Source organism: Oryza sativa, chromosome 6 (genome assembly GCF_034140825.1).
Source record: "Oryza sativa Japonica Group chromosome 6, ASM3414082v1".
Taxonomy (NCBI): Eukaryota; Viridiplantae; Streptophyta; class Magnoliopsida; order Poales; family Poaceae; genus Oryza; species Oryza sativa.
This window is the reverse complement of record NC_089040.1, coordinates 4059613-4079848: the sequence shown is the minus strand read 5'-3', so window position 1 is coordinate 4079848 and position 20236 is coordinate 4059613. Positions and strand designations below refer to the sequence as shown.

Genomic DNA, 20236 nt, shown 5'->3' with positions numbered 1-20236 from the left:
ACATATGTTGTCACCTTGAACCGTAATTTACAGCAAAATGTGTAATCCTTTCAAATTCAGACAATGTTAATTGATCTTGATGGTTAAAGGTTAAAACCTGACACAAACAACTGGGACAGCGCAGTACTATGAATTAAGTAACCTGGATCAAATTCTCGTTTTGTTCCTTTCTCTGAAGCCATGTAGCTATCCTAGTAGTAAATTAACAGTAGCGTATTTGGAGGTTAGGGAGTACACGTCAGAGAGTGTTGCCACGCTGGTTAGTTTAAGGATTGCTTTCTTTTATAGCTGGGCTTTTCGGTGCACTGATCTAATTGCTTTGATGGGGATCTCCTATCCTACCCACCTCACCACTGTTGGGTGATATAATTCAGTGGTTGTTGCATGAAATGCCTTTTTTTTTGGCTCTTTGAATTTGTATTATATTGTTTGAGAAAAAAAAAGTTGGTTAATTAGTCATATTCTACTCATTATTCTAGAACTGCATTGTCTATGCATTTTGTTCAGAAAATCTTCTCAGTTATGGTACACTCATTCTTCTATAAAAAACCAAAAACAAAAGAAAAAAAACAAGAGTAGATCCTATTCAATGACCTCTCAACAACAATGAGCTTCTTCTTTAATTACTTTTAATTTTTAATGGATTCATAAAGGATAACCAACCAGGTTAAATATACTGTCCTGTTACTATCCTTTATAAGGCCATCATAGTATGAAGATAAGATATTTCATGGACATCCAAGATGAGCACTCATTAATTAGCTAGTCCTTTTTTCCTTTTTGGATGCCTTAATTTCCAAGTTAAAAGGCTGAAAGCAGTACGTGCTTACTAATCACGTCTCAACAACCTTAATCTCCATCACCTCTCTTGAATCTGCAACGGATCGGATCTCATGTATATGTTGGCACCAAAATTCAGTCCAGCGTTTCCATCATATCCCAACTCACGGAAGTAGGAATAGCTGCATCGCGTGATCGATCGGTATCACAATAATTTTGGGATTTTTCATTAGTTCTTGGGTCGAAAGCCATTGCAGCCTCGTCACACCTGGCTGTCACACACACACACACAACTTGTGGGAATCGGAAGAAGAAATCTCTACAGCAACACGGGAGATGGGAAAAAAATTGTCAGGTCAGTAGATCACCGACTGCAAAGAACCAATGCAAGGAGAGCGAAGCGACCGACACTTTGCAGCGGCAGAGCACAGCATCTGATCGATCATGCGGTCGGTCGCCGGCGAATGGATGCCGTATAATTCGCGTGGGGTTTTTGACGCGACATGTGAGCTATCGGCCGCCGAGACGAGGACGAGACGAGACGAGACGAGATCAGGAGAGACCACATGATTGGTGGCCGGGTTGCATGCTTGCACGCCACGCGGTTGGCAGGCAGGCGCACGCCGGGCGGGGCATGTGTGATCCGGCCATTTTTCCGAACGGGAAGTGAAACACTGAAACAGTGAAACTACTCCCGTAGTACTCTGTTCAACTGCACGGTGTCATCCGTCCATTGGTGTTTTTTTTAAAAAAAGACAATCTTTACCTCGTATATATTGATAGAGCAGGGAAAAAATAAATATAAATTAGTATTTACCAGGCATAATCAAAATGAGGCCCGGAAAAGACTTTACGGAATTCCTCCCAAAGCGGTAAGCTCTCTTAGGCTAGTCGCCCCTGTAGTCATCCAAGTGGCCACTTCTTCTTTAATTTTGGCGAGAACGGTCGTTAGTGGTTGCATCTTGCTCCGAAAGATTCTTACGTTCCGTTTGCACCACAGCTCCTAGGAGATGAGAATCACTAGGGTCTTTATGACCTTAATCGGATTTTGCATACTGTGCGTAAGCATGTACCACCACTCTTCGACGGAGGTGCAATTGTCCTAATTTTGAAGGTTAAGGTGTAGGCCCGACTATCTTTTAATCTATCTCCATCCAAATTCGCTAGGAGAATCTACAGTCCTGCCATTGGTGTTGGTATTAGAGGTTATGTCTCGCTGCAAAACGTTAAGAATTATGAAACTGAAAGGAGTAGGATTAGACGTGTTATTACGTGACTACGTGAGTCGATCGATCAAGTAGCTGACTTTGCCAAGTTGCCAGCCACTCACTCACCACTTCGCAAGCAGCGGGAGAATGTGGCGCGGCCAACTACCTCGAGGCTGCCTGAATTTGCTGAAGCAAAGAGCGCGCACATGCTTGATTCGAAATTGCTAAACTTCATGGACCTAATTCGTGGGTGTACAATACTACCAGCCTAGCTACGAAACTGAAATGTAATTAATCCCAACATGCCACGAATTAATAATGTACTAGTACTACTACTATCATTCATTCAAGCACTACTGTTAGGTGTAGGTTCACCAACAATTTTCAACAGAGATCGGCCGGCCAATCAAATTCGTGTAAAATCTCCCGTTGGGAGAGGCGACGAAATACTGCAGCTGCATCCGCGCCGTGACGCCCGCGGCCGGCACGCTCCCCACCCCAACACGGCATGGGCATTCAAGCCTTTTTTGCTCTCAGCCTGACCACCGCCTGACCGTGTGGGGTTGTGGTAAAGGGCCTGTTCACTTTGATGCCAAAAAAATCTAACTCTAAACCAAAATTTCGGTATAGTTGTCAAAATTTTGGCAGAATTTTTTATATAGTTACCCAAATTTGGCAGCAAACTAAATGTAGCTACTTTTTTGGTAACTTTACCAAAATTTGGTAAGGTTGAAAATGACATCAAAGTGAACAGGCCCAAAATTGTCACAGGTAGGGATGAGAACTGACAAAAAAGAAACGCGGATATTAGGGAAGGATCTAAATATCAAACAATAAGAAGGGATGGGGCTTCGAACCCAGATCGTCTAGCCCACCACCTTGTGAAACTAGTCGGAAGACCTCTGGGTTTTTCTCGAGATGAAAACGGACCGATTCATGAACTTACTTGTATAGGTCAAATAAGTAATAACCCGTGGATTTTCGTGCCATGATCCAACTTATCGTATCTAGGGATTTAAGGAGGTTGATCCATAATTTTATAGATCAAATTAGTATGTAATCCATGAGTCAATCCGTAGGTTACTCACTAATTTTTGCTTATAAGCGGGCTCCACGGGTTCACAGGCTTGCATTTCGCAAGCGCCAACACAGACATCGCTGCCAACTTGCAGAAGCTACACCTATCTGCACGTATACCAACTCTGTTTTTTTCTGCTGCTGTCCAACATGTCCAGCCATGACGATTGACGATAGGTAGATGGATCATGGGATGTGTTCTTGGTTTGGACGTCTAGCCATGAAGATGATGAGAGCCAAGGAAAAAAAATGCCAAAAATGGGGAGACGAATTTCGTTTGTTCAGGCTCCAGTAGTTGCAGGCATGCAGAGTAGTGCTGAGTAGCACTAGTGACTAGTGAGTGAGCGTATGATGATGTATTTCTGAACAAACTCTTAACAACCGTAGAAGACTGTGTTTAGATTTAAAGTTTGAATCCAAACTTCAGTCCTTTTTCATCACATCAACATGCCATACATACACAACTTTTCAATCACATCATCTTCAATTTAACCAAAATTCAAACTTTGCGCTGAACTAAATACAGCCGAAGTCCCAGTCACATGGATCCTATTTATGGGTACTAGTACTACTAGTAGTGATTAGAAGCAACTTTCTTAAAAGGTACGGATTAGTAACACATCGTTTGATTAGATAAGCTGTCATGGCATGCGTTTCCCACAATGTCACGGATGGGAGCATAAACAAATGCCGTAATACCTAGCTAGTTTATGGTTTATGGTTCCCGGCCCGTTGATTAAAACTCTTGTGGTGGAGGTGTCATCTGCACATGATCTGTTCTTCCCTCGCATAAAATCAGTATGTAATCACTCTCTGCTCCATCAGAATTCAGATCTCTCTCCTGCACTACAGCTAGATCCACCATAGTAGGAGCAAGGATATAGTAGTAGTACTAGTAGTAAGATGGATGGCTAGATCCAGTAACCTCACTGCTCCCTCCATGTTCAAAGCTTTGCTGCAATTTGTCCCGACCTATCCCATAATTGACATATAAAATTTTGCAGAGCAGAGGTGCTGTCTCCCGGTGCATTTGCAGCCTCGTCAATGTCATGCTAGTATAAAGTCATGTACTAATGTTGCATAACCAATCACCGGTGTTTTACGACGTTGATGATCGACCATAGACGATGTTTATAAAATCGTTTGGAGTGAGGTTGCTGCCACCCCATGATTTTGGTATATCGTGGTTCTAGAAACTGAAAATATTATCGCATGATATATCATTATTTTAAAAACTGAAAAAGTTACCTCATGTGATAATAACCACTATAATTGTACGATTTTATAAACACTGCCATAGACTAGTGTGTTTGTGTCCATCCAAGCCTTGGAAAAATTCTTGGATCCTGCCGTTTCTTTTTTTTTTCCTTTTGGTATTTCTTTTACCCGTCCTTAATACGTACTCCCTCCGTCTCAAAAAAAAGACAAACCCTATTCCGTGTCCAACGTTTGACCGTCCGTCTTATTTGAAAAATTATGAAAAAAATTAAAAAAATAAGTCACGCATAAAATATTAATCATGTTTTATCATATAAGACGGACAGTCAAACGTTGGCACGAAAACCTAGGGTTTATCTTTTTTTTTTGGAACGGAGGGAACTCATTGCTGAATAATTGCATAGGTTTGTGTTTGTTGGCGTCACTGACGTTGGAGGCACGCATGCACTTGCCTTTTATCCTTTTTCCCCTTCTTTTTTGCCGTGTCGTTTCTTTTCCGTTCCGGCGGCTGGTTGCAAAGGGGGCTCTGAGCGAGACAGCGACATTACCAGTACCCATATGGCCGTCACGGACGTGTATTTATCATCACTGGTGAAACTGCCCAACAGCAGCAGTGCCGGATGCACGCACTCTAGAGTTGCTACCATCTGTTGACGCAGGGGCAGGGTATATTCCGCAGGCAGGTCGGGTTCACACCTCCAAGGCTCCAAGGAGAGAAGGGAAGAGGTGAAAAAAAAATAATTCAGTAAGAGCAAGTTTAATAGTATAGCCCACTAATAGCTCCAATTCATCTATAGCCAATATAATAGCTAATTCATACAATAGTTGTTTAATATATTATTAATACCTGATTCCACCTATCATACACACATTATGTATTGGAGTTCGTGTTACAGCTGGCTACATATCTGTAGCCCGCTACTCTTCTATCTCTTTTTTTATCTTTTTAAAATATATGTTTATAGCTGGCTTATAGAGTGCTGTTGTACCTGCTCTATAGACCGGCGCCGCACGATACGGCGTTTTTGCCGTTTTCCCCCGGGCGCGCGGCACGACACGCGGGTACGGCGCCCAACTGCGTGTTTTTGCTCTGGGTTTCGCGTGCGCTCGCGTCCGTGCACGGTTACGCCTACGCGCGTGGGGCGTTGGTGTTTGTTGATGCCGGCGCAGGCGGAGGCGGAGCCGAATTTGTGGTTGTGCCCCAACGCCACGGCGTGCCCGTACGTGCGGCGCGGCGTGCGTGCGTGCGCGTCTCTCTGCTCTCCGGGGCTCCACGTGCGTGCGTGCGTGCGTGCGCTTGCGCGACGAGACGAGTCTCGATCACACGTAGCGCGCTGAAATTTTTACATTTTGGTCCTTTTTGAAAACTTATTTTACAAATAGACCCCTGGGAAAACTTAAACCGTAAATGGTCCTTTTTGGGACGCCAGAGTGGCTGCCGCCGTACCCCAACATGGCGGCGCCAGCCACACTGGCGCCGTGCTCGTGCCACCGTGGCACTAGGGCTGTCGTGGAGGTGCTGACTGGGCAAAATGGGGGCGCCAGCCACATTGGCGCCGCCCCTCTTACCACGGCGCCAGCATGGCTGGCGCGCCCCTCCTCTATGGGCCGACCCCTTAAACCCCGTGGGCCCCACCACCTATCTCCTCCCCACTCTCATTTTCGCCCAAGCACCAGCCCGAGCTGAGCAGCAGCAGCTCTCCCCCTCTCTCTCCCCCTCACTTTCCCACCTCAAATCCACTCCATTTGAACTCGTTTTTCGTGGGATTTTTTGTGAAAATCGAAGAGAAAGGTAGACTCCTTCATTCACCCCTCTTTTTTTTCGTTTTTAGTGGTTGAATTTGTAGATCGGTGGGTAACCCTAGAACCCCTTTTTTTACCCAAATTTATGATTTTTAGCATTTGTTCTTAGGATTGGCTTGTTGTAGTGCTACATGTTTGCAATGTACTCATTGGTGTCACAATTTTTTTAACCATATATGTGGTAATGTTAATTTTTGGATGGTTTGGTTGGATGGATGGATGAAAAATTATGGTTGAGGCATGAAAGTAATTTTAATTTGATGGACTTGATGCTATAGTCTATAGGTTAAACTTTTAACCATTAATTATATGAAGGTGAGAAAATTTTGGTTGCATTATATAAATTGATTATAGTTAACTAGAACTAGGTTGGGTTGTATGACGGAGTATTTGTAATATTTCGATGTGTAATGCACTAGTAAACTTGTTGATAGTTGTAGGTGGATTAAATATTTTTTTGGAGTAGTAGCTTTGGGACAATTTAAGTTATGCATTGGTTATAATATGTCGGTTTGGACTACGTTTAGGAATGAAGATTTAATTTTTGTTGCAAAGTTACATTTGATTTTTTGGTGTAGATGGATAGACTTGTTCGTGTTTACTACGGTGGTAGAGTGGTGGAACCTTATGTTGGTGCACATGTTGAGTTTGAGGATATGTCATTGAAGACCATTTTGTTTCCCACCCACCCAACTCTAGATGAACTAAGGTCACGAGTGAAAGAAGTTCTTGGATGGACCGAGGATAATGTGGAGATTCGTTTTTATGGGAGATACGATGTTGGTCAAGGGCATAAGTATATATTAAATGTGATAGGTCAGTTGGAATGGGAAGTTTACTTTGATTTGGTAAAAGAGTCTCAGTTTAGATCTCTAGAGGTGTTTGCATCAAAGTTAGTTCGTACCGTAGAAAATTTGGATCTAAACAAATCTTCTTCTTATCATTACGTTGAGAAGAATTTTGTGACATATTATTCTCGTCGTGGAGGGGGTGCAAGTAAGACTGAGTTGGTACGAGAAGACTTGGAGGGGGAAGGAGAGAAGAAGAGACCTTTGCTTGGAAATGATTTATGGGAGGCAGGACCATCAAAGAGACATTGCGGTAGTGATGATATGGATGCAGCGAGGGAGATGAAAAGGGAGTTAGTACAAGAGGGGCTTGATCTAAGTGAACATTTGTCGGCGAGTGTTCATTAGTCGTCGTACGGAGTCAACCCTGAATACCCGACAGAAGTAGCAGGCCAATATGTGAATCCAGATGATTACTTTGATGTCGAATTGAGTGGTGGTCACGATTCTGTCTCAGTAGAAGTCAATAGAGATGATGTTGACGAGGAGGCAAGTGTTGAGCAATATGATGTTGAATTTGCTGAAGACTCTGATGATGACCGTCCATTCCCTCCACTTACTAATAATGACAAGTTAGCATTAGAAGAATGTCGTGCGTTTGAGAAGGTGTTTGGGAGGAAGCCGGACATTCCTGAGTTTAGGGACCTAACACATGCCCATGGTACACTACTAGATGGCGGCATCAACCTATATCAGTTGCCAAAACCATTCCAGGTGGATGGTCTCAGAAAGGGTTTAGAGTTCCCATCCATGGTCGCATTGAAGCTATGGTTCCAGGATTACGCCATCGTGCACCATCGTCCATACCGTGTTGTCAATTCTGCCGCAAATAGGAGGTACACTGTTAAATGTGAAAACCCACGGTGCAAATGGAAGGTCCATGCAACTAAGAGGTCTAGTGGCACGTGGAGGATATCACGGGTAGGTAAGGAACATAGTTGTGCTACTGCCGAAGGTTCAGGGAGCCACCGGCAGCTGACATCAAAGTTCATAGCAAATAGGTTATGCAATGCCATAAAACTGCAACCTACACTCTCTGCTTCTGCGTTAGCTTTGTATATATTTGAGGTTTTCCAGTATAGGATGAAGTATGGCAAGGCTTGGAGGGCACGAGAGGAGGCTATGAAGCTCATTTACGGTTAATGGGGTGAAGCGTATGTCCGTTTGCCCACTTTGCTGCAAGCCATTAAGCAGAGGAATTCCAGTATGGTCTACCACATCGATACTCATCCTGATAGGGTTGTCAACGTTGATGGAGTGACCAAGAAAATTTTTATGCGTGCATTCTAGTGCTTTCGTCCTTCCATTGAGGCTTTTAAGCATTGTAGGCCAGTACTAGCTATAGATGCAACCTTCCTAACTGGGAAATACGGTGGTGCCTTGATGACTGCATTATCAGCTGATGCGGAGGACCAACTTGTACCTTTAGCTTTTGCCTTGGTGGAGAAAGAGAATTCACGAGACTGGTGCTGGTTTATCAATCTTGTCCGACGGGTTGTGGTTGGGCCGCATAGGGAGGTTTGTATTATCTCAGATCGACATGCTAGTATAATGAATGCCATGACGACTCCTGTTCCAGGATTGCCACCGGTTCACCACCGATGGTGCATGAGGCACTTCAGTGCTAATTTTCACAAGGCCGGTGCGGACAAGCACCAGACAAAAGAGCTCCTAAGGATATGTCAGATTGACGAGAAGTGGATATTTGAGAGGGATGTTGAGGCACTAAGGCAGCGTATTCCCGAAGGTCCTCGTAAATGGCTTGAAGATGAGTTGTTGGATAAAGATAAGTGGTCTCGTGCATACGATAGAAATGGCCGCCGGTGGGGTTACATGACAACCAACATGGCCGAACAGTTCAATAGCGTGCTAGTTGGTGTTCGTAAGCTTCCAGTGACGGCCATAGTATCATTTACGTTCATGAAGTGCAATGACTACTTTGTGAACAGACATGATGAAGCTTTGAAGCGAGTCCAGTTAGGGCAGCGTTGGTCCACCAAGGTTGATAGTAAGATGAAGGTGTAAAAAAGTAAGGCGAACAAACACACTGCAAGGTGTTTCGATAAGCAGAAAAAGACATACGAGGTCACAGAGAGGGGTGGTATAACGCGTGGTGGTGTTAGATTCGGCGTAAGAGCCTTCAAAGTTGAAGGTGAGGGGAACTCATGTTCTTGCCAAAGGCCATTGCTCTACCATATGCCTTGCTCACATCTTATACACGTTTATCTGATTCATGCAATTGATGAGGAATCTCCCAACCGAATGCCGTATCAGTTCTCTTCAAGAGCCGTTGTGAACACATGGGCAAGTCGCTTTGAGCCATACCTCGACCCCACACAGTGGCCACCGTACGATGGTGAAGAATTTGTTGCTGACCCAAATTTGAAGATTAAAACAAGAGGGAAGAGGAGATCGAAATGGACTCGGGTCTGGGTGGTTCTGGAAGGAAACCACCTTCATGCGTTCAACTTGATGCTGCGCCGGTACAAAATAGATGCTCGTTGTGTCACCAGGAGGGTCACAAGAAAACTAAGTGTCCTAAGCGTCCAAAAAAGAAGAAGTCCAAAAAAAATATAAGTGTTAGGGAGGTAAATATTTTGTTTTCCTACTCATGTTCTCGCATTCATTTTCTGTTAATATGTCACATTGGTAACTAACGGTGAATTTATTACTTTTTCATGTAGGATGGCCGAGGAGAGACAACCGCCGACTTACCCAGCCTTGGAGGCGTACTACGAGGCCCGTCATCGCGGGGCTGCGATCGAGGCGGGGAGGGTATGAATCGGCATTGATTCACTTGTGCATAAGTATCTGTAGCGTGTATTTGACATTATATTAACTAATTGATTTACAATTGCTAATGCAGGTACTTCAACCGCTCCGAGTCAGAGCTCATGCCCCCCCAGTGTTCGACGATAGGTACATCCCATACCTAAGGGCAGCCGGGTTGCTCGGGGTGGCCTTGGTCGTGAGCAGAGGAATGCCAGTGTTCAACGCTCCTGCGTTGACAGCAATTGTGGACAGATGGAGGCCGGAGACACACAGCTTCCACCTCCCTAGTGGTGAGATGACCATCACTCTACAGGATGTGGCTATGATCTTGGCCCTCCCATTACGGGGGCATGCCGTGACGGGCAGGACAGAGACTCCTGGATGGCGTGCACAAGTGGAGCAGCTGTTTGGCATTCCACTGAACATTGAGCAGGGGCAAGGGGGGAAGAAGAAGCAGAATGGAATACCCCTGTCTTGGCTGAGTCAGAACTTCTCACATCTTGACGACGACGCTGAGCCATGGCGTGTTGAGTGTTATGCCCGTGCATACATCTTGCACTTGTTAGGAGGGGTTCTGTTTCCTGATGCTGGGGGTGACATTGCTTCGGCGATATGGATTCCTTTGGTCACCAACCTTGGTGATCTAGGCCGTTTCAGTTGGTGCTCAGCAGTGTTGGCGTGGACATGTAGACAGCTCTGTGAGGCCTGTTGTCGTCAGGCACCATCATCCAACATGAGTGGTTGTGTGCTATTGATTCAGCTGTGGATATGGTTAAGACTACCGGTTGGAAGGCCTAAGTGGAGGCAAAGCTTCATTCCTTGGCCCTACAATGAGCCAGACATGGAGAAGACAGTGGCCTACCTTTTTGAGAGTACTGCCACTGCACATGCTCACCGGGATGTGGCATACAAGCATTATGTCAATGAGATGGACTGCTTACAGCCTCAACATGTAAGTACTTCCAATATCACTTCTAGTTAGACATTTACTTCTTTAATTGAGATACTAACCAACGACATCTCTTCAACTTTTGCAGATTGAATGGTTACCATACCACACAAATGAGGCTTCAAGCCTGACCCTGAACTCGATGTGCAATCGAGACTCTGACTATTTCATGTACCAGTGCCCATTGATTTGTTTCTGGGCAGTTGAGTACCACCTTCCGCACCGTGTCATGCGATAGTTCGGGAAGAAACAAGACTGGCCGGTTGAGGACATCTCAACTGGAGTTGAATTACACAAGTAAATATTTCTTATCTTTGTTTGCTTTCATTGTCAATGTTCAATTTTGTACCATTTAACCCTTGTCGATGCTCACTATTGTTTCATCACCTTCTACTTGTCTAGGTATGACAGGGTGAGAACAAAGAAGGTGAAAGACTGGGGGCTAGAGCATAATAGATACATTGATGAATGGAGGACAGCCGGAAGGAACGACAGGTACATAGAGACTATACACCAAAATCATCTTTTCTCAGAGTACCTTCGTTGGCTGCATAGGACATATAGACTGTTCCTCCACCCTACTTGGACGGAAGCCGACATAGATGATGACCGCGACTCCGATGAGGGACGGAATCCCTATGATGTCCGGACTAGAGTTGGATATCAAATGGAGCACGCCCCACTTAGAGACAGAGTCGTAAGTTTTCTTGCATTTGTCAAAGTTATTTCCATTTGCACCCTAGACCCTAACATATATCTTCTCACGCTTTCAGTCGAGAGAGCTCCTCAGGAGTGTGAATGAAATGGGGCATGCCCTCCAAGCTCCGAGGGGTGGTGAGGACACGGAGAACACACTCCGCAATGTTTTAGAGGTAAAATTTATTTAGCACTTTGCATTACTTGAGTTATGCCTAACAAACTTCTTTTTTTTTTGAAATGCAGAAAGTTCGTCAAAGGTGCCGGAAACTTGCAGCAAGATTAGGTTGCAAGTCGGTTGGATTGGACGACGTGTACCAACCGCGGAGACTACCACCACTACTACCTCACTCCGCACGTCCAAGTACCGCTCGACACTGATAGAAGAGCGTGAAGAAATTGGTGGCTCGTTGTCGTCACGCATTCCGCAAGGGAGGGGAAAGGGGAAGGCGCCGGCTCCACCTAGCGACGACGATGACGACGACGACGAGGAGGATGAGGACTACGTCGCACCAGACGCTGAGGAGATAGACATGTCGCAGCTTCCCGACGCGCCTCAGGGGACGCAACCCACGCAATACAACTTGCGATCCACTCGGGCAGCGAAAAAGAGGTAAAATGAGCTTACCATTCTCAAATGTTATTTGATTTCCCTCATTTTGTTTTTAAAATGTTTTAAACATTGGATTTTCAAATGTAGGTACACTCCGGGCTCGCAAGCTATTCGACGCCAACGGAAGAAGTGATTTGTATGAAGTTAATCTATTTGTTGGTAGTATGACATATGTGGTGCACTATGTGATATAAAATGTGATGGACTATGTGAGGACTATGTGATGGACTTTTGACATTGTTTCATGTGTGGAATATAGGATGGACTTTTGGCATTGTTTGATGTGTGGAATATGTGATGGACTTTTGGCATTGTTTGATGTGTGGAATATGTGATGGACTATGTGAGGACTATGTGATGGACTTTTGGCATTGTGATTTGTGCAATTGGAACTTGTTTTAGTCTGTACGAATTTGTGAATTGTGATTTGAATTGCGAACTGTGAATTGGTACATTTGTGCAATATGGATCTTCAATTTGCAGGGAGGCAGAGGGCGGCGCCAACCACCCTGGCGCCGCGGTTGGGGAGGGCGGCGCCAGCCAGTGCCGCGAGGCAGAAGGGTTTCGGGCTGGGGGAGGGCGGCGCCAGCCGAGGCCCGGAGGCAGAAGGGCTTCGATGGGGGGAGGAGGGGGGCACCAGCCACCCTGGCGCTGCGGTCTGGGGGGGCGCCAGCCGTTGCCCGGAGGCAGAAGCGAAAATTTTGAGGGGGGGGGGGAGAAAGTTGGTGGGGCCCGCAGAGGAGGGGCGCGCCAGCCATGCTGGCGCCGTGGTATGAGGGGCGGCGCCACTCTGGCTGGCGCCCCCTTCGGCCTAGTCAGCACCTCTACGACAGCCCTACTGCCACGGTGGCACAGGCACGACGCCAGTGTGGCTGGCGCCGCCATGTTGGGGTACGGCGCCAGCCACTCTGGCGTCCCAAAAAGGACCATTTCCGGTTTAAGTTTTTTCAGGGGTCTATTTGTAAAATAAGTTTTCAAAAAGGACCAAAATGTAAAAATTTCAGGCGTAGCGCGGCAGGCGTGGTGGGGATGGGCCGGTTTGGCAGGCCCGGTACGATGCTCTGGCACTTTCTCGCTGGCCCAGCGAAGGAGCTCCTCGCGGGCCGAGAACGGATAGCAATTGGACCTGCTAGTTTCGGCGAACTACGGCCTGTCACCGACTCACCGTGCGGTGCGGACGCGACTCGATGAGCTACTAAATGCAACTGGATATGTCCCCCAGTTCCAAATTAAGTTTACGCACGTAAAACAATCTGTTCAGATTGTAGCTAAAATAAACCCAATTTAGCAATATTGTCAAGTTTTGGCAGGATTTCTTATTAGTTTGGTAAGAAACTAAATGGATGCATATATTTAGCAACTTTTTTAAAAAATGGTATGGTTTGAAATAACGTCAATCTTACAAAATAGCATAATTCGTATAGACGAAAAAGTACCATTATAGCCTACTAAATCGATGGCTCATATAGTTTTTACAAGTAGTATAATATTATCTATGTAGAGAGTACAGTAGTACTAATAGCACTCTTTGCGGTTACCCTTCGTTAGATCTTCAATGAATCGACAACTCTACCACCACGAGAGAAATGTTCATAGTGTCCAATCAACAAGTCCTTGCCCTTGATTCCCCTGTACCGTGCTGATTGTTGCTTCAGCCCCAGCAGCTCAGCCACCGGCTCTATCTCCTTCTCGCCATCCACAGCGTAGAACATGGCCACCGACATTCTCTCCCTCTCTGCATTTGTCACCACCCTATGCAATGGAGCCCTGAAGGTCCCATTGGTCATTATCTGCAACAAAAACAATGGGCAAACACAAATTAACCATGAACATATTTGACCACATCACACATCTTTTTTTCATCAAAAATGCAAAGTGAGAATTTTGCTTAGGTGTTCATGTATGTAATATGGGTAATTTTATCATCCTTAAAAAAATTCCGGGATGTATTATACCTTCTAGTATAAAATTTGGTATCTCTAGGTAAAAAAAAAATCTCGAGGTACTTTTCCGAGGATCATAAAATTTCTCATGTAATATAGTTACCTCCAGTGTAACACCAATGTTAATCAGAAGAGAGTAATCTCGCACAGCTGGAACACTGTACCATGTTCCATCTCTAAGAACTTGCAGGCCACCGACTTCTTTGTCAGTGAGAAGAACGGTGAGAGCACAGAGGTCAGAGTGAGGCTTCAGGCCTAACACAAGATCAGGTCTTGGACAAGGAGAGTAGTAGTTGAATCTGGCAGTAGTGATGGCCCTGTCGCTGAACTGGTTGAGGAGGCAATCCTCATCAAGCTCCAAGAGCTTGGCCAATGCGAGGAGGATATCGTTTTTGACCGTCTTGATCTTCAGTGTGTACTCATGTAGAATATCCCTGCAAATATAGCTCTCAAGTAATTCAGTGAAACCGACTTTTTTAACTTCTTTTTGGAGTGAAAAGAGTGTGAAATTTCTGAAACCTGAAATTCTGCTTGAGCAGGCACAGAAGTAGATGAATTATGTTTTGCAAATTGACAACAGAGCGAAATATTTTTCAGTGAGCACATATATGCATAATTGTGAATTTGTAAGATGATTGGGGTGTTTTACAGTGCTCTACTGGTAGTGAAACCAATCTAGAATATTCATTTTTTTCCAATTCAATAAATCATATTTATTTATATATACTACCACATCAATTAGTGGTAGTAGAATTACTTTTTTCTACTGGTAGTAGAACTCATAAATGAACGGTTTATATCTTGCTAGTATAATACGATTAGTAAAGAACACCGTAAAAATACTCGAGATGATTTACCTAAAAGATTTGGGATGTGTGGGCCAAAAGGCTAGATTTCTGTCACACTCTGGCTCAACCTTGAGATGCAGCCGATCAGACCAATCCAGGATCTGATCTTTGGTTTGCACAGGATCATTTCCATACCCTTCTATCTGAAAACGCTTGCCATCAATCAGGTTGCTCAGTTTCTTCTTCTCTTCAACTGGCTGCCGAAAAAATTCCCTCGCAGCCTCGATCACAGCATCGATCAGTGAGGTCTCAACGCCATGGTTAGAAACCTAATCACACAGACTGTTAATTACTTTTTTTCGCCGGGTCGGCAAACAGCCGACAGAGTATATTAAGATGGAAGAGACTGTTAATTACTCGTCACAAAAAGAATAAGAGCTTATTCCGTTTATAGGATTTTGAATAAGATGTCACATGCACTCCATTCCTTAGGAATTTTTTCTCGAGATCTCACCTCATGCTAAAAATTCCATGGAATTAACTTGTAAGACTACAATCCTTAGGAATATGGTAGAATCCATTCCTATAAAACGAAAGATGAATATAGGGAAAAAAATTTCTAAGGATTCGATTCCTACAATAATCTTATGAAAATATTCTAAACCGAATGAGCCCTAAGGTGCAAGTGCAAGTTTTTTTTAACCCATCACTAGTTCAAAATCATCATATACTCCGACAAAAAAATAGGTTTAGGCTGTGTTTAGTTCAGCGTAAAGTTTGAATTTTGGTTAAAATTAGAGATGATATGACTGAAAAGTTATGTATGTATGACAGGTTGATGTGATGAAAAAGGACTGAAGTTTGGATCCAAACTTTGGATCTAAACACAGCCTTAGAATGAAAGATGAGAAGCTCACCAGGAAGAGGCCCCAGTTCTGCAGAGCCGACCGCAGCTTGGCAGCCTCGTCGGCACCGTCCGATCCTGACAGCCGGCCGAGATCGATGGTCGGGATGGGCTCCGGTATCTCGGCGCCGGCGAGCTGGTCACCGCCGGCGAGGTCTTGCAGGTACCGGCTCGGTGGCTCCTGCACGCCGGCGGCCAGTTCTTGCACTATGTTTGGCAGCCTCCATGGCTCGTCAGCCATTGGAACTTGTTCGATCGGTTTTGCTTGCTCACTTGATGGAGCGAGGTGATTTCTTGAATTTTGGCTTTGCACGCTTGCACTAGGCAAGATGGATAGATTGAAACAGCTAGATTTTGAAGTGTATATATATGTATAGATGGGATTGTTTCGTCATTGTGTACATGATCATCTATGAATAGACCAGCTACCAACCACCTGCACTAACAGAAAATATAGTAAAAGACAAATGCACATGATGAGAAAATATATTCTTTGACGAATCCTTTAAAGGTCAACATATTTTGGATGCAATGGCTTTTTTTTTTGGTTTTTATTCATATCGTAACACTCTGAATTTTCGTTTCAACCAATAAAATGACATCAAAATATAGTTATAAAACATTATAGAAAATATCTAGTACCACGGAAGACATTCGCTAGTCATTACTCCGTAAAATTTCACATCAGAATTTGATACACGAATTAAGGGAAAAAAGGGATAAATTCAACTGAAAAAATTTCTCAGAAAGACATGCAAAAGAAAAGGCAAACCGTTTGCAAAATTTTTTGGAGCTACGCTTGACTCCTAGTGGTGTGTGTGGAGTCCACCTCAAGATCCCGTTTTTGACTCCTAGTCACGCACACACTTATTAATTACTCCTTCTGTTTTTTTAATAAGTGACACCATTAACTTATACATGTTTAACCATTCGTCTTATTTAAAAAATTTATGTAAATGTATAAGATATAAATCATGCTTAAAGTATTTTGAGTGGTAAAACAACTAAAAAAATAAATTATAATTACGTATTTTTTTTAAATAAGACGAATTGTCAAACATGTATCCAAAAGTCAACAACATTGCCTCTTAAAAAACGGAGGGAGTAGTTAATGTTTTAAGATTAAAAAAATCAACTAATGTTTTGGCCCATTCAAGCTGATTCTTTTCGGCCTAATAGGTTTTGGGCCTAGAATTTTACACATTTTTTAAGCGAAAACTAGGCTTCCGCTTCCCTCCGAAAGAAAGAGTAGCCCATTTGGTAAAGCTATAACACCTAAATTTAACTCTAAACTCATTTATACCTCTCAAGTTCATTTTGTGAGAGCGCTCTAGCCAGCTCCATATCTTTTTTGGTGGTGTTGAAACCGTTTGGTTGGGCTCCAACTCTAAGAGAGGTGGAGCTGGAATTGGAGCTGTGCCAAACAGATCCTTAAAAAACTATATTCCAAATCAAAACATGTTTAAACATACCAAGTTCCATTACCCCTTCTTTCTATAAAGTTAAAACCCAAAGCTGCCTCCTCAATTCGCCACATCATCAACATTATATTAGCTGTTCGATCAATATGTAAATCAGATTTACACCATTGGATCCCTCATCTTTTTGCCCAGCATGCATGGTAATCACCTTGCTCCTTCCCCTTCCCCTCCCTTAATCACATGCATTAATTTACAGCAGAAACCGCCAAATCAATTGGGACATGAGGTGCGATGGTTAATACGATTCATGTGCCTCTTGCGATTCTCTTCCAAACCTTTTAATAAGCCCCTTTACAATCCCCACTATAACCAAGTCTCTTCCCCTTTGCATGAATCTTTTCATCATACGTTCGATTTTATTTGGTAAGCCTGAATTTAACAGTTATTTTGACCGGATTCTATTTGAGTATACATTATGATTAATTTGAACCAAGCAGGAGCACTATGAAAGTTTTGTCAATTGGTTTCTCTAAACTTGAAGAAAGAATCACTATCCTATACATTTACTGTTGTCTTAGTTTCTTAAGAAAAGATTCATCATGCTTGCAGCCAATACTTATATGTCATATCACTTTAATTTATTTGAACAATTAGGAATGATACAAAGGATTGCTATATAGCTGTCCTGACATAGCGAGAAGCAGCTTAACTTGCTCGGTATGTATTTTGTTTTTAGGTTCAAACAATACAATCTAATTGTTCATACTAATATGCATATTTACATATGTTCTCAAATGTGCCCGCAACGAAGCTCGGGGTTTCATCTAGTTATTAGAAAGCTATATTCCACCGATCCAACACCGTTACGACAACAATCTCATTCTGACATCTTGACAGTGTCGATGACTCGTGTCCCTCTTGCAAAAGTCTCGTAGAAGCCACTTAAGTAGTCCTTGATCTTCATCTTGGCATACTGCCTCGGCCTCTTCTCATCGTCCACCAGCTCCGGCGCCGGCTCCAGCTCCTTCTCCGGATCCAGCGCGTAGAACATCACCACCGACACTCGCTCCCTCTCGGCGTTCGTCACCACCCTATGCACCGGGCTCTTTAACAACCCATTGCTCATTATCTGCATCCCAGAATAGGTGTCTGTTAGTCATATCTTTTTAGATAATGGAAATGATTTACATCTCCGACCTCTGCTACTTAGTCGGACTAATTCCCTAAAAGATCAAATATAATCAGACGTGTAAATGATGATGTACTCAAAATTGAAGCTTTACAGGTCTACTTTACGTGCAATTCAGATTGTTGTTCAGATCTCCCAAATCTCTGATCCCTCCAAAGATTTCTTCAGGAGAAGATAAAAGGAATCATGATATACTTTAGGAATCATGGTAGAATACTTTTGGAACACCGTAATATTTTGGTTTGGGTTACATGGGTGCAGTATCCTTGGATAAACAACCACTAACAAGTACTCCCTCCGTTTCACAATGTAAGACTTTCTAGCATTGCCCACATACATATAGATGTTAATGAATCTAAATACATACATATGTCTAGATATATGTGCGCAATGCTAGAAAGTTTTACATTGTGAAACGGATGGAGTAAATGTATATATACCTCCATTCCATCCCCCATGTTGATGAGCAGAGCATTGGGGACGACGGGCACATCGTACCAGACGCCTTGCCTCAGCACCTGAAGCCCACTGACGGTGTCGTCGACGGAGACGACGGTGATCACCGAGCCGTCGGAGTGTGGCTTCAGGCCCAACACATCCTCCGGCCTCAGGCAGCGAGGGTAGTAGTTGAACCTCGCGTACGTCGTGGCGTCCTCGTCGAACATGTCGACGAAGTAGCCCTCTCGCAGGCCGAGCAGCCTGGCCAATCTGGCGAGCACAAGGCTGGTGATCTCCCTGCACCTCATAGTGTACTCATGCAGAACATCTCTGTATAAAAGAAACAGGAAATTTCAGACAAATGTACTGGCAGAACTTGACAGATTTTAAGTTCTTAATCATGCGTGTAGATTGCAGAGTGAACAATGGATTAATCAAGGTTAGGAAGATTCAGTGCCTGAAAGAAGGAGGCTGTGTTGGCCAGAGGCTATGGGCTATCCGGGACTCAGGCTCAACGATGTGGTAGAACCGGTCGCACCAGTTCAGGATCTGTTTCTCTGACACGACCATGTCGTTGCCGTACCCTTCGATCCTGAAATCCTTGCCGTTCACCAGGTTGGAGTACTTCTGCTTCTCTTCCAGTGGGAGCTTGTAGAATCCTCTTGTCACATTGATCATCTCACTGAGAATGCTCCCCTCCATTATAGTACCAAATAACCCTGCACCTTATAGTACCATAGGTACCCAAAAAAAAAAAGTAATACTCAATCCGTTTCAGATTATAAGTCATTTTGACTTTGGTTAAAGAAAAACGTACTCCAAATTAAACTAAATTTGTAGAAAAAAATAGTAATATATTCAACACAAGATAACTATATTATAAAAATATATTCAATTATAGATTTAATGAAAATAATTTGATGTTATAATATTACCAAAATTGTCTATAAATTTAATCAAATTTGGAACAGTTTGACTTTAACTAAAGTCAAAATAACTTATAATATGAAACGAATGCAGTGGTACTTTTATTTACCAGGAAGAGGCCCCAGTCCTCTAAGGCGGAGCGTAGCTTGGCAAGCTCGCCGGCGCTGTCTTCACCATTGGAGGCAGACAGCCGGCTGAGGTCGACGACGGGGATGGGCTCAGGCATGTCGGAGCCGGCGATGGCAGGGCGGTCTTTCTCGCCGACCATGTACTGGCTCGGCGGCTCATGGACGCCGGCGGCGAGCTCCTGCACAATCGGCGGTATCTTGACAATGTTCCAGTGGTGGCCGTCAGCCATGGTTGTCTGAACGCGCAGTGCTTCTGTTCAGTCAGGTGATTCCTAGCCAGCCGGTTTTTATCTTATTTCGGCATTGTTTTGTGGCCATGGATGATGACAGAGTGAAATTGGTCAGGGTTTAGTCAAGATGAAAGATTTTATGTAAACAAGTTGGTAGGTCAGGGATGTGGGAAGACATGGTAGTGCCACTCATTAGTCAGAGAGGATCAAACACACGGTCCTTGTCATGATAGACACAGGAACGGACCCATCGAATAAGCGAAACGGTATATTTGCAAACGAATAGTAATTTGTGAATAAAACT

The 20236-nt window shown here is 43.9% G+C and overlaps 2 protein-coding genes and 1 long non-coding RNA gene across 3 annotated transcripts; 1 reads left to right on the top strand and 2 right to left on the bottom strand.

Annotated features, from left to right (window-relative positions):
* Positions 1-11018: 11018 nt before the first annotated feature.
* On the top strand, positions 11019-11682 carry LOC136356864 (uncharacterized). Its single transcript, XR_010741891.1, has 3 exons — positions 11019-11352; positions 11429-11527; positions 11598-11682. It is a non-coding gene; the product is annotated as an uncharacterized lncRNA (long non-coding RNA).
* A 1703-nt stretch (positions 11683-13385) lies between these two features.
* On the bottom strand, positions 13386-16014 carry LOC4340297 (protein LATERAL BRANCHING OXIDOREDUCTASE 1). Its single transcript, XM_015786529.3, has 4 exons — positions 15613-16014; positions 14765-15024; positions 14011-14341; positions 13386-13754 (listed from the first exon to the last, which is right to left on the bottom strand). Exons 1-4 carry the CDS (start codon positions 15838-15840, stop codon positions 13509-13511), a joined length of 1065 nt encoding a protein of 354 aa, XP_015642015.1. The 5' UTR covers positions 15841-16014; the 3' UTR covers positions 13386-13508.
* A 1609-nt stretch (positions 16015-17623) lies between these two features.
* On the bottom strand, positions 17624-20013 carry LOC9266216 (protein LATERAL BRANCHING OXIDOREDUCTASE 1). The gene is made up of 4 exons (XM_066311575.1): positions 19684-20013; positions 19105-19343; positions 18650-18977; positions 17624-18149 (listed from the first exon to the last, which is right to left on the bottom strand). Exons 1-4 carry the CDS (start codon positions 19930-19932, stop codon positions 17898-17900), a joined length of 1068 nt encoding a protein of 355 aa, XP_066167672.1. The 5' UTR covers positions 19933-20013; the 3' UTR covers positions 17624-17897.
* Positions 20014-20236: the final 223 nt, after the last annotated feature.

Bases quoted from the DNA above. Each gene is read 5' to 3' on its own strand.
- LOC4340297 (XM_015786529.3), bottom strand. From the start codon at position 15,840: ATGGCTGACGAGCCATGGAGGCTGCCAAACATAGTGCAAGAACTGGCC. The intron at 15,025-15,612 runs GTGAGCTTCTCA...CTGTGTGATTAG, and splicing joins AGAACTGGGGCCTCTTCCTG to GTTTCTAACCATGGCGTTGA. The intron at 13,755-14,010 runs GTAACTATATTA...TTTTTGTTGCAG, and splicing joins ACATTGGTGTTACACTGGAG to ATAATGACCAATGGGACCTT.
- LOC9266216 (XM_066311575.1), bottom strand. From the start codon at position 19,932: ATGGCTGACGGCCACCACTGGAACATTGTCAAGATACCGCCGATTGTG. The intron at 19,344-19,683 runs GTAAATAAAAGT...ACTATAATGGAG, and splicing joins AGGACTGGGGCCTCTTCCTG to GGGAGCATTCTCAGTGAGAT. The intron at 18,978-19,104 runs GCACTGAATCTT...TCTTTTATACAG, and splicing joins ACACAGCCTCCTTCTTTCAG to AGATGTTCTGCATGAGTACA.